Source organism: Rhinatrema bivittatum, chromosome 8 (assembly GCF_901001135.1).
Source record: "Rhinatrema bivittatum chromosome 8, aRhiBiv1.1, whole genome shotgun sequence".
NCBI lineage: Eukaryota > Metazoa > Chordata > Amphibia > Gymnophiona > Rhinatrematidae > Rhinatrema > Rhinatrema bivittatum.
In genome coordinates, this window is record NC_042622.1 from 140,365,838 (window position 1) to 140,379,421 (window position 13,584).

Genomic DNA, 13,584 nt, shown 5'->3' on the forward strand with positions numbered 1-13,584 from the left:
TCCATGTTGCTGCTTTACATCTGTCAAGAATTGGCACTGAACGATAGTGTGCTACTGAGGTTGACATTGCTCTTACTGATGCGCCTTTACTCGCCCTTGGAGAGGAAGGCCTGCTTTGTCATAGCAAAACTGTATGCAATCTGCTAGCCAATTGGAAAGAGTATGTTTACCCACTGCTTTTCCCGGATTGTTTGGATCATAAGATACAAAGAGTTGAGTGGATTTCCTGTGGACTGCAGTGCGGTCTAAGTAAAATGCTAGCACACACTTACAGTCCAAGGTATGTAAGGCCCATTCTCCTTGGTGAGAATGAAATCTTGGAAAGAATGTGGGTAAAACTATGGATTGGTTCAAATGGAATTCTGTAACTACCTTGGGGAGGAATTTTGGATGTGTACGGAGAACCACTCTGTCACGTAGGAATTTTGTATAGGGTGAGTACGTGACAAGTGCTTGTAACTCACTAACCCTTCTAGCCGAAATAATGGCTATGAGGAAGATAGTCTTCCATGTGAGAAATTTAGGATCACAGGAAGTCATGGGTTCAGAACGCATGAGTCTTGTTAAGACCAGATTTAGGTCCCATTCTGTGACTGGTGTCTTAATTGGTGGTTTAAGTTGAGTTAAACCTCTCATAAATCTACTGACAAGAGTTGTATGGATATTGGTGCATCTCCCATCTTGTTATGGTAAGCTGAGATTGCACTTAAATATATTCTTACAGTTGAGATCTGGAGACCAGAATCTGAAAGATGGCATAAATAGTCTAGTAGAGAAGTTGTGGGGCAGGAAAAAGGGTCAATGTTCTTTTGTGTGCACCACAAAGGAAACCTTTTCCATTTTGAAGAATAGTTCTTTCATGTTGAAGGTTTACGTGAAGCTATAAGCACTTGAGAGACATTGGATGAAAGACTGAGTGGTTGTAAGATCAAGCTTTCAACATCCATTCTGTCCAGGATTGGGATTTATTTATTTATTTATTTTATTTAGCAGTTTTTTATACCGACCTTCATAGTAGATAACCATATCCGATCGGTTTACATTTTAACAAAGGGTAAAACTGAGGTAACAATTCTGGTAAATAATAGATAACAAAGGAAAAGGAATAAGTCAAAGTTACAATCAACAAGGTATGGAAAACTTGGAGGCTTAAAGACAAGCTGGAAGGAAGATAGAGGCAGGTAGAATAAATATAACATGATACGAATAATTTAACGGGTTAGAGCATATGCTTTAACCAGGAAATGCCAGTGGCCATTGTTCAGGAGGAAGGTTGGGATGGCGCATTGTTCAGGATTGAAGGTTGGGATGGCGCATTGTTCAGGATTGAAGGTTGGGATGGCGCAACCGACCCTGATCCTGAGTTATGAGAGTGGGAGCTACACCCAGGCGAATTGGTTCTCTGATCGAGAGGTCTAGAAGTGTGGGAAACCATACTTGGTTGGGATGGCGCATTGTTCAGGATTGAAGGTTGGGATGGCGCATTGTTCAGGATTGAAGGTTGGGATGGCGCAACCGACCCTGATCCTGAGTTATGAGAGTGGGAGCTACACCCAGGCGAATTGGTTCTCTGATCGAGAGGTCTAGAAGTGTGGGAAACCATACTTGTCGAGGCCAATATGGGGCTATGAGTATCATGGACCCCTTGTCCTGTTGTAGCTTCACTAGAGTTCTGGTTATGAGCGGTATCGGAGAATATGCGTATAGAAGGCCTGAGTTTCAAGGGCGAGCAAAGGTGTCCTTGGCTGGCTGGTGTTTCTGTCTGTGCAGAGCTCAGAAGTTGTCCACTTTGTGATTCAGGTGTGAATCAAAAATGTCTAATGTTGGTTGCCCCCAACGTTGAAATATCCTGGTCGCTACTAAGGGATCCAGGGACCACTCATGTGGTTGGAACTGACGACTGGGTTGATCTGCCACTACGTTGTGAATGCCTGCCAGATAAGTGGCCCGGAGAAACATTGAGTGTGTTAGAGCCCAGCCCCAAATCTGTGCGACTTCGACAAAGGAGATACGAGCCCGTACCTCCTTGTTTGTTCAGGTACCACATGGCTACTGTGTTGTACGTTTGAATTAGAACAATCTTGTGTGAAAGGCAGTCCTTTAACACATGCACAGCATAACGTATAGCTCAAAAGACTAGGACATTGATTTGAAATGTTGCTTCGAGTTTTGTCCAAGAACCTTGGGTTTGGAGATTGTCTATGTGAGCTCTCCAACCTAAGGTGGATGCATCTGTAGTTAAAGTTATCTGTGGGCTGGTTGTTGGAAGGGCAGGCCCTTGCGCAAGTTGTCCTTGTTCGCCCACCAAAGTAGAGATGAGCGCAGCTGGTGGGCTACTTGAATTGGAGAAGACAGTAATTGAATGGCTTGGATCCATTGTAATCTTAAGAGTCCATTGGGTTATTCTCATGGCTAATCTTGCCATAGGAGTGACATGAACTGTGGAGGCCATGTGACCTAGTAAGGTCAGAAACTGATGAGCTGTTGCTTGTTTCTGTGAGTGTAGCGAGTTTGCCAATAGTGCAAGTCTCTCTGCCCGATTGTCGGGTAGAAAGGCTTTTGAGAGGATGGTGTTCAATTCTGCTCCAATGAATTGAAGCAGATGAGACGGAATGAGATGGGACTTTTGATAATTGATGAGAAATCCCATAGAGTGAAGTAGAGCAATTGTTTGATTGAGAGAAGTTATTGCTCCTTGTTGAGATTGACTCCTGATTAGCCAGTCGTCCAGATAAGGGAAGACGTGGGCACTTTCCATGTAAAAGTGTGCTGCTATTACTACCAGGCATTTTGTGAATACTCTGGGAGCTGAAGCGAGTCCGAATGGTAGTACTCTGTACTGGAAATGTTGATGACCCACCAGGAAGCGCAGATGAAATTTAATGTGGACAAGTGCAAGGTGTTGCATATAGAGAAAAATAACCCTTGCTGCAGTTACACGATGTTAGGTTCCATATTAGGAGCTACCACCCAGGAAAAAGATCTAGGCATCATAGTGGATAATACTTTAAAATCGTCGGCTCAGTGTGCTGCAGCACTCAAAAAAGTAAATAGAATGTTAAGAATTATTAGGAAGGGAATGGTTAATAGAACGAAAAATGTCATAATGCCTCTATAAATCGCTCCATGGTGAGACCGCACCTTGAATACTGTGTACAATTCTGGTCGCCTCATCTCAAAAAAGATATAGTTGCGATGGAGAAGGTACAGAGAAGGGCAACCAAAATGATAAAGGGGATGGAACAGCTCCCCAATGAGGAAAGGCTGAAGAGGTTAGGGCTGTTCAGCTTGGAGAAGAGATGGCTGAGGGGGGATATGATAGAGGTCTTTAAGATCATGAGAGGTCTTGAACGAGTAGATGTGACTCGGTTATTTACACTTTCAAATAATAGAAGGACTAGGGGGCATTCCATGAAGTTAGCAAGTAGCACATTTAAGACTAATCGGAGAAAATTCTTTTTCACTCAATGCACAATAAAGCTCTGGAATTTGTTGCCAGAGGATGTGGTTAGTGCAGTTAGTGTAGCTGGGTTCAAAAAAGGTTTGGATAAGTTCTTGGAGGAGAAGTCCATTAATGGCTAGTAATCAATTTTACTTAGGGAATAGCCACTGCTATTAATTGCATCAGTAGCATGGGATCTTCTTAGTGTTTGGGTAATTGCCAGGTTCTTGTGGCCTGGTTTTGGTCTCTGTTGGAAACAGGATGCTGGGCTTGATGGACCCTTGGTCTGACCCAGCATGGCAATTTCTTATGTTCTTATGAGGAGGGAATATTGGAATGTGAGTTTAAGCGTCTTGTAGATCCAGAGAACAAAGCCAATCTCCTGTCTGAAGAAGTGGAAGCATGGTACCTAGAGAAACCATCCTGAACTTTTCTTTCTTCAGAAATTTGTCTAGGTCTAGGATGGGACGTAGGCCTCCAGTTTTCTTTGGAATGAGGAAATAACGGGAGTAGAATCCTCTGCCCTGCTGAGTCTGGGGCTCCGGTTCTACAGCCCTGGCTCTCAGAAGGGTGGATAATTCTGCTTGTAGATGAATTATGTGATTTTCGCTTAATGGAAGAGGTTTTGGAGGAGAATCTCTTGGAATTGAGACAAAATTGAGTTGGTATCCTCGAGATATTATGGAGAGTACCTATTGGTCTGTTATTTGTTTCCAATGGTTGTAAAAGGAGGAAACTCGGCCTCCTACTGGTAGCTCCAGTTGTGGGTTGTGGAGATGGCTTTGGTCTCTGGTGATGGCCTCAAAAGCCTGCAGTCGGTCCCGTCTGCGGTGGAGGCCGAGGTCTAGCAGCTCTAGGTTGCCTGGGCTGAGATCTTTGCTGCAGACGTGAAGATCTGCCCCTTGATGTTGGAGGGTAGTAATGCCTCTGCCTGTAGAAAGGGCGTCGAGATTCCTTCCTAGGAGGGCAGCAAGATGAAGATGCAGCAGAGTCCTGCGGAACTGACGACAATTGACACAGGGTTTCTGTATGTTCCTTTAACTGGGCTACAGCATCTTGCACCTTAGAGCCAAAGAGGTTGTCCCCCACGCATGGCAAATCAACCAATTTTTCTTGGACCTCAGGCCTGAGGTCCAAGGCCTTAAGCCATGCCCAGTGACGTGCACTTATGCCGGAGGCCGCTACTGTGGAGGCAGTTTCAAAATTGTCATAAGCAGCCTGGACTTCATGCTTGCCAGCTTCGAGCCCTTTATGCATTATTGTTTGAGCTGCTTCTTGATACTGCTGTGGTAATGAAGTTGAGAGATCTTGCATCTGTTACCACAGGTTTCTCTGGTATTGCATCATATATAACTGAAATGATGCAGTCCTTGTATTTAACATGGCCCCTTGATAGATTTTCCTGCCCAAGTAGTCCAGGAATCTGTGATCCTTGCCTGGGGGAGTGGAGGAATAAGGCCTTATTCATTTAGACTTCTTTTGTGCAAACTCCACAACAACTGATTGATGTGGCAGTTGCAATTTCTGGTATCCGGGGCAGATTGTACCAAATAAGTGGTGTCCACTCTCTTATTTATGGATGGCACTGAGAATGGATGCTCCCAGTGTCTGTGCTGTGAATCTAGGAGAACTTTGTGGACAGGTATAGCCAAGACTTCTTTTGGAGGGTCCACGAATTGAAGGAATTCCAGTGTTTGCTGTCTTGTGTCCTCCTCTGATACCAAAGTGAAAGGTATGATGTCTGCCATATCCTTAACAAAATTTATAAAGGATAAATCCTCTGGTGGAGATTTCTTTCTGTCTTCTGGAGGAGAAGGATCATATATATAAACCCTTCAGAAGAAGTATCTGTATGTCTATCATCCCAGGAATCGTCAGGGTCGTCTTGACGTGGAGACATGGGAGAAAACCTTGGTGGTCGAGAAAGCCCTGAAGGACCTGGCTGTGGATCATCGAATGGTAGCCGTCCAGGGACATCTTCTTGTGGCTTGGTTGGAACCGATGGTAGAGCACAGACTATTGTATCGAATCTGTTCATCAACAGTTGGAACAGTGCTAATTAGAGCTGTCCTGGAGCCCCAGGTGGCATCGGTATCAATGGAATTGGTTCCGGTATTGGGCTGGGTATCGGTGATGGTATTGGCATCGACAACGATGGCCACCTCGATATCAGTGCAGACTTTGGTGTTGGTACAGACCTCGGTGCAGGCTCTGGCATCGGCGGGAGCGCCGGCATCAGTGTAGGCACCGCACCGGTATCGACGTCGGCGAAGGCATCGATGGTTGCTGGTCCTTTAATGCTTGGAGCACCGCTTGACTGATAAAATCCGTCAATTCCTCCGTGGTAGCTGGCGCATGCAGAGCAGCTACCCGTGGTGGCGGTGGAGGTGTTAATGGTCCTTCCACAATGTCTTGTGGAGGTTCAATGATCGGTGCCTCGATGACCGGTGAAGGCCTCGGCGTCGCAGGCCTCGGTATTTCTTTGAGTCGATTCCTCTGAGGAGAGAAGCGCCTCCGGGATCGATGGATGTCCGTGCCGATGCTTTGGTCGATGTTCCGCCACTGACCTCGTCGATGCTACGGATGGGGTCAGCGAGGAACGATCCCCTGAGCTTTCCAGACGACGCTTTTTAAGAATTAAACGCTTGGAGGCTCCGGCCGGAGATGACTGCGTAATCGTCGACGGGGAAGGCAAAAGTTGTAAATGGAATAAATGCTCCATCTTTTCTTGGCGGGCATTTCTATCCTTCGCGGTCATTTCAGCATACTTGGGACAGGTTGTTACGTCGTGTGTTTGACCAAAGCAAAGGACTCCATTACAGATCCACACTCGAGGTGTGGATCTGTAATGGTCATAGTCCGACTACAGTTGGGACATTTTTTAAATCCCGTGGCCATATTTTCATCGACAGCCGTCGATGAAAATGAGAGAAAAATGAGAGAAAAAATTATTTTTACTCCAAAGAGTAAGAAAGAGACTAAATTTACTCACCAGCCAGTGGTAACACGAGAGACCCTGATATGGGAGAGAATAAATGCTTTTAAATCTGATTTTTTGGTCAGACAAACTGTGAGAAAACTCACACAGGCTCCTGCTCCGTGATGCCAACAGCAGCGCGGAAAAACGAAGACTGAAGGGAGACCCCTGTGGCTGAGAATATCATTTATTTATTTATTTAAGGCTTTTCTATACCGAATTTCCTGATGCAGATCAAATCAACTCGGTTTACATCGAACAAAAGTTTTAACAATAACGTAGCCAATAAACATGCTGGGCATGCTCAGTGGGCTCAGAGTGCCAGTCAAAAGTTTCTAGAAACTTTGACAAAAAGTTTTCCGCAATAGGGCTCCATCAATGATGTCACCCATATGTGAGGACTAGCATCCTGCTTGTCCTGGGATAACATCATTGATACATTTGAGTTTCACACCTCACTGGTTGAGTGTCAGTTACTTAAGCTAGGAATTATTTTCTCATTGATATAAAACTCGATGTGATTTAGAATTGTGCTCTTTTTAAACATGCTCATTTATTATATTTCACTGTTTGGAATATGTTAATAAAGAAATCTTTTAATTTTGTAATATTACCTATATACTTAATATATTAGTGCTTTTCTTCCCTTACCAGGAGTTTTTTTGGTATATAGTTAAGAATAAAAAAAAAATGTGAAAAACAGATAACACCAGAAGAAGAAATATTAGTGCTAAGAGACAGGCAACTTGATCTATTGAAGAATTTAGCAAACACTCCAAGATAATCAATTCAGTATGGATCCTTTTGGGTTTTTGGGAGCAGGATTCATGGGTAAATTTACCAACAAACTTTATTTAACCATGATTTAAGATGACCTGATCAACTCAAGAGCAAACTAAAGTCACCAACAAAACCAAATGTATCATTCAGTTACTACTAGTTATAAAAGGAAAGCTTGAGTCAGTTGGGTTATTACAACTTTGCTTTGCGTGTTATAAGGAGAAGAGAGTTTGTTACTCACTCATAGAAATTGGATTTGGAGATGGACAGGAAAGTGCAATCTCGATTGGCTTTGATGGTGAAAATGAGAGGCTCTCCTGTCAGGACAGCCAACTGGCCCACCAGCTCCCCTGGATGGGTAATGAAGAGACTGGTCTCCTCTTCCCTGTCAATTCTCCGCTGATAGACATGAAGAAAACCTGAGATCACAAAACAGATACTGACATCCTGTAGAGAATAAAGATAATGTTTTACTGGTCATTACACTTTGAGTTGTACTTTGATACAAGAAATATAAATTAGCATTATATTTACAAAAAAAACCCACCTAACAATAAAACTGTACACTTAATTAATAAGGAAAAGTTCATAGTCCGCCCATGAAACTTTGCTTCTTGGTTGTGTATCAACTTTATTTTATATAGTTTTTTTTTGTTTTGTTTCTTTTTTTTTTTTCTTTTATTTAAAAGGACAGTGAATGAATTGTGTAGTTTTTGGAATACTAAATCACAAATAGTCAGGACAGCTCATTTCCCATTGGATTTCCCTGCAAGCAAGTCATATCTCTTAGCAATCTCAATTTACCCAATCATAATCCAATAATAAAATCACATTCTTCTTTTCATTTTGAAAATTTCATGCAATCTATGTGTTAAACATTCGCCTCCAGACCATCTTTATGGCTGCAGGTATAAGTCCAACATATTAAACTATAACATGCACTGCATTCTTGTTTGAATGACAATAAAGCAAGTTTGCTCACTTGTTAACAGGGCTCTCTGGAGACAGCAGGATTAATTAGCCAAACCTGTAGGTGATATCATCTGACAGCACTGATAAACACCCAGCTTTCAGAGCTCAGTAAAGACTTTACTGAGCACACACTAGAGTTCCCATACATTGTCATGTGGGCTCCTCAGGTTCTTCTAGAGTTTAAGATTTAGAGAAGTAGTCGACTCTCCAGAAAAGCAGGCATGTATTAAGTAGGTTTGTGTATCCTATTATCTATGGAGAACCCTGTTTACAAGTAAGTAAATTTGCTTTTCCATTAAAAACAGGCATGAATCAGTCATAACATATAGGGAGCCCCAAGCTGAGGGTTGCATAGCAGAGCAATTACTTAAGACCTGCACCATCAACCAACTGTTTCTATCACTGCAACTAACATCTCAGCCCCTTCTCACGGTATCAAGCAATCCTCTGGAGCTGTCTACGATCTTTCTGGCCCCTGGTGACACCCAGGAGGGTGCCGAGGCATACATGCATAAAGGAACATAACAAAAGAGCTCCTGTGTGTGCTCCTTCGTGGGGCCTCTGTACAATCCTCCACATTCTTCATTTTTGCCTTTTCTCTTGCATTATTTTCATTTTATCCTTGCAGCAATGAAAGACACCATTTAACATAAGAACACAACCAAGATTTCGGTTATTCTTGGCCATGGAATGTATGGAAACCTCTCATGTATTTTGTCATAAACCAGTCCAAGTACTAATTAATTTAATTTCATACCTATACAGCCATATCCTCAGCCACTGTACTAGCCACCTTAACTTTCTTACTAGTAAATGCTCCATCTGTCTCAAAAAAGCTTTTTGACCTGACCCTCTTCCCTGAATCGAGGCCTTCCCCTGCGCCATCTTCCCCGGTCTTGACCTGAACCACCCCGGTCTCACTGGAAGGTAGAGAAACCATCGGAAGTGACAGCGAGAGAGAGAAAAGCTTCGACAACGAAAGAGAACACCAAGAAAGTGAAAAAGACAACACTCCAGTGAGAGAAACGCCCAGACTGAGAAAGACACTGAGAAAGAGAAAACCCCACCGGGAACACAAAAAGACACCATCCTCCTCTAAAATAAGAAAGAGAGAAAAGTAAGAAACGCGCCGCCGCTCAGGGCCGCCCATATACCCTCTTCCCTGCGCTCCCGAACCTCCAATCAGGGAAGGAGCCACATCCACATCCACATCCTAGACAAGTAATATAATCATATGATAAACCTCTCACCCAAATCTGCCTTGTGCGCCACCCAGATAAAGTCATTTAGTATGATAATTAAGCCGCCGTTTCTTTTGTTTCATTGCCTTTTCTAGTTCTCTTCAGTTACACTGTCCTATACCTCTGACTAGCCTAGCCTCCAAGTTAACTACCCTTGTTATATGTAATTTCCGCTTCTAGTGAATTGTTCTTGTTTAAGTTATACCCTTTGTTACTTGTAAACCGATCTGATATGAAATTTTTTCATGAAGGTCGGTATAGAAAAGTGTTAAATAAATAAATAAATAAATCCTTGTTGACGCCTGGGAGGCCAGCCTTTTCAGCCCTTTAAACTTGGGCTCCGTTGCAGCGGCGGCGCACACTGAAGGGGCACGACCAAAGGGGCCTGCCCCTTAGTGCACCCCTACCTACCTAAACTTTCAGCGACTATCACCAAGCTTCTCTTCCCTGGAATTACAATAATCTAGTAAACCGCATAAACCATCGCCTCCACCCTGCTTCCTGACTACTCATCCACCTTCTGCCTGCCCAGCAATTTACTGTATGTTCTATACCTACTACTTTTTCCTGTATACAAACTGCTAACAATCTGCTTACACACTGTATGCAAAATATACTTACTATCTCTACCTGTATACAAACTCAGCATCTAATGTACAGCTTAGGGGTGGAGCGCGCGGGCTGGCCCTCGCGAAAGGGCCAACGGCCACGAAAGGGCTGGTGTTAGTTTGGTGAACTTAGCCACCCAGTCCCAAACCAACCCAATCCACAGAAAAAAATGCTTCTCGCACAAGGGGGAAAAATTATTACAAAAAATAAAGCAAGGCGCAGGGTGAAAATCATTTCTTTATTATGCTCTGGCATCGGGGATTGCCAGCTTGACAAGCGTCAGGCAAGCCCAGCAGCCGGCGATCGGCAGCAGGGAGTGCAACAAAGCACCTGTGCGCGCAGCTCCGATTTTCTGCCTCCTTCGGACGGGCAAGAGAGACGAAATTTCACAGGCAAACTTTCCCCCAGCCCCCGTTCACCTGTCCTGGCCGCGGCCACACAAGCCCCCAGCAGCAGTAGCAGAAGGGCGTCCATGGGTGCTGGTCTCCCATGCAGGCGTGCTGACAGCTCCGGAGCAGCCCCAGTCCTCTCTCCCCTCCTCCCGAGGCGCGCACCGCGGCTTCCCTGCCTCCTGGGGGCAGCCGGCGGTGAGAGCAGCTTCAGCAGCTCGGGGTGGATCGGGCGCTCCCCATGCGAGGCGGCTTCCAGCAGCCCCCGCCGGTGAAGGTGCATGAACGCACGCCAGTACGTCCAATTTGGGTGCTCAAGGCAGCTAAGGTGCATGAGCGCACGCCGTGACCTGAATACCCGGCTGGACATCAGAGGTCACGGCGTGTGCTCATGCACCTTCGCTGCCTTGAGCGCCCAAATTGGACATACAAGCGGGCGCCCAAGGTAGCGAAGGTGCATGAACGCACGCCGTGACCTGAGCACCCGGCTGGACGTCCAAGGTCACGGCATGCGCTTATGCACCTTCGCTGCCTAAATTCCCCTCTCAGGGAAGAAGAGCACAGCAGAGGACAGATACAAGAAACAAAACAAAAAAAAAGCAGTAATCCCCACATCTGGTTCTACTGTTAGCACATCTGTCCATCCGCTGTGCATCACTTCCTGTATGTAAAGGAAGCCTGAGAGCAGGGCACCTCTGTATACAAACTTCCAGTGGCCTTGCACGCAATCCTTTTGCTAAGTTGATAACTCCCCCCTTTACTACCCTCCCCTACCACCCGCTGGGACTGAAGCACTGACAGAGGAGAAGCCAGAAAAAATTACTGTATGACCATGTTGGCATGAAAGCAAAGACTGCACCGTAGACCAGAGTCAATCTCAGAGACTATCTAAATATAATATTATTCCTGGCTGGGTCTACCGTTAGCATGAGGTAGGAATTAAGACGTATCAATTAATCTGATAAAATTAGTATCTTCAAACTCAGTTTTATTGATCATTTACTGGGAATCTGGGGGACTTAAATGTAAACAAAGAAAACCAAGAAGGGGAAAAGGCACCTGTTTGATCCAGAGCGAGAGGCAGCAGACTCAGGAGTGCCCTGAGAAAAGTATTTCTTTCAGGTGACAGAAAGGGCATTGAATGCAGGGGGCAGCTTCCCAGCGAAGACGCCCAATTTGGGCGCTCAAGGCAGCGAAGGTGCATGAACGCACCCATGACCTGAGCGCCCGGCTGGACATCCGAGGTAACGGCGTGCGCTCATGCATCTTCGCTGCCTTGAGCGTCCAAATTGGATGTACAGGCGTGCGTTCATACACCTTCGCCGGCGGGGGCTGCTGGAAGCCACCTCGCATGGGGAGCGCCCGTTCCGCCCCGGGCTGCTGAAGCCGCTCTCGCCACCAGCTGCCCCTGGGAGGCAGGGGAACTGTGGTACGCATCTCAGGAGGAGGGGAGAGAGGACTGGGGCTGCTCCGGAGCTGTCAGCGCGCCCGCACGGGAGACCAGTACCCATGGACGCCCTTCTGCTGCTGCTGGGGACTTTCGTGGCCGCGGCCAGGGCAGGTGAGTGGGGTCTGGGGGAAAGTTTGCCCGTGAAATTTCGTCTCTCTTGCCCGTCCGAAGGAGGCGGAAAATCGGAGCTGCGCGCACAGGTGCTTTGTTGCACTCCCTGCCACCGATCGCCGGCTGCTGGGGCTTGCTGGCGCCGGGTGCTCAAGGTCTGTAGGAGAACCATCCATTTTCTGGTGGAATGACATTTCAAATGACATTTGAAATGACAGGTACCAGCGCACCCAGGATACTGTATAGGCGCTGTATACCGCTCTATACAGTAAAATGGATTGCGCACGCCTACCGCCTTCATGGACGTGCTTTGGACGCGGCTTGCATTTGCGTCTCATTTGAATGCTGTATCGAGCGGAATGTGATCCAAACTGTGCGCGCAGCAAACGAGGGTGCACCCGGCACTGCCGCACTCTTTCTTACGCGTCCTTACTGTATCGGCCTGTATATTTTTATATTTTAGAGAAAGCCAATTAAAGACTGAAGTACTTGCTTGATCCAAATAAAAAGACGGCTGACTAGCCTGAATCAGAGAGGTTGACTATTCTGGAGACAGACAAATACTGAAGGGTTACAGGATATGCTCTGTCCTCATATAGGACACCCATTCAGTTTTAGTCTGTCTCCACCTGCTGGAAAGGAGGCTCAACCCACAGTCTGGACTGATCCGGGTACGTACAGGGAATGTAAGATTATCTCAACTCATGATGTATGATTTATTATTACAACTCTCGTCCCCCCTTGTCACTAACATCATATTCCCTCCCTGCGATATCAGGATCACATATATATTGATTGTACATAAGTTGAAGGCGATCATTGTAAGACCTACGATTTTACCTCCAGCATCCTCCCCCCCCCCCCCCTTAATTTCTGTTATTTAGTACCTCTCATCCCCAGTTGAAAATTAGTTCATTGTAAAGCCTTTATATGCTGCATTCTGTTTTATGGAAACAGATGTGATGTTATTAACGAATGTCGATATATAAAAAGCGTTAAATAAATAAAAATAAATAAATGCCTGTTAGATAAGTGGCCCAGAGATGCATGGAGTGTGCAAGGGCCCAAGTCCAGATCTGCGCGGCTTGCTAGTAGCCTGTACGTCCCTGCTTGTTCGAGTATCACATTGCCACTACGTTGTCTGCTGTATCCACACAGTTTTGTGAGAGAGGCAGTGTTTGAAGGCATAAAGGGCATAATGTATGGCTCAAAGCTCCAGGAAGTTGATCTGAGACTGTTCATCGAGCGGAGTCTACATACTTGGGTTTGGAGGTTGTTAATATGAGCTCCCCGACCCAAGTTGGATGCGACCGTGGCCAAGTTCACCTGAGGAATTGGTTACTGGATCGGTTACATGGATCAGAGACGAAAGTGGTTAAACGGCTTAGAGCCACTGAAATTTTAAAGTCCACTGAGTTTTTCCCATGGCTAGTCTGGCCATAGGAGTGACATGGACCATGGAAGTCATGTCGCCCAGCAATGGGAAGAATTGATGGGCTGAGGCTATGTTGCATGTGGGCAGAGATGTGGACAGTTTGATAGGATGTCTGCGCAGTTGTTGGGCAGGAAGGACTTTTGGACTGTAGTGCCCAGATCTGGACCAATGGAGGCAA

At 45.6% G+C, this 13,584-nt stretch overlaps 1 protein-coding gene across 9 annotated transcripts in view; it reads right to left on the reverse strand.

Annotated features, from left to right (window-relative positions):
• PNPLA7 (patatin like phospholipase domain containing 7) overlaps positions 1–13,584 on the reverse strand; it is a 668,718-nt gene that overhangs the window by 401,203 nt on the left and 253,931 nt on the right. For all 9 annotated transcript variants that reach the window (XR_003858427.1, XM_029614471.1, XM_029614468.1 and 6 more), the window contains one exon: positions 7,441–7,646. Coding sequence is in view for 8 of the 9 variants with exons in the window: in XM_029614471.1 (XP_029470331.1) it covers positions 7,441–7,646 (206 nt within the window). In the remaining variant the exon portion in view is untranslated. The remainder of the gene's footprint in view (positions 1–7,440; positions 7,647–13,584) is intronic.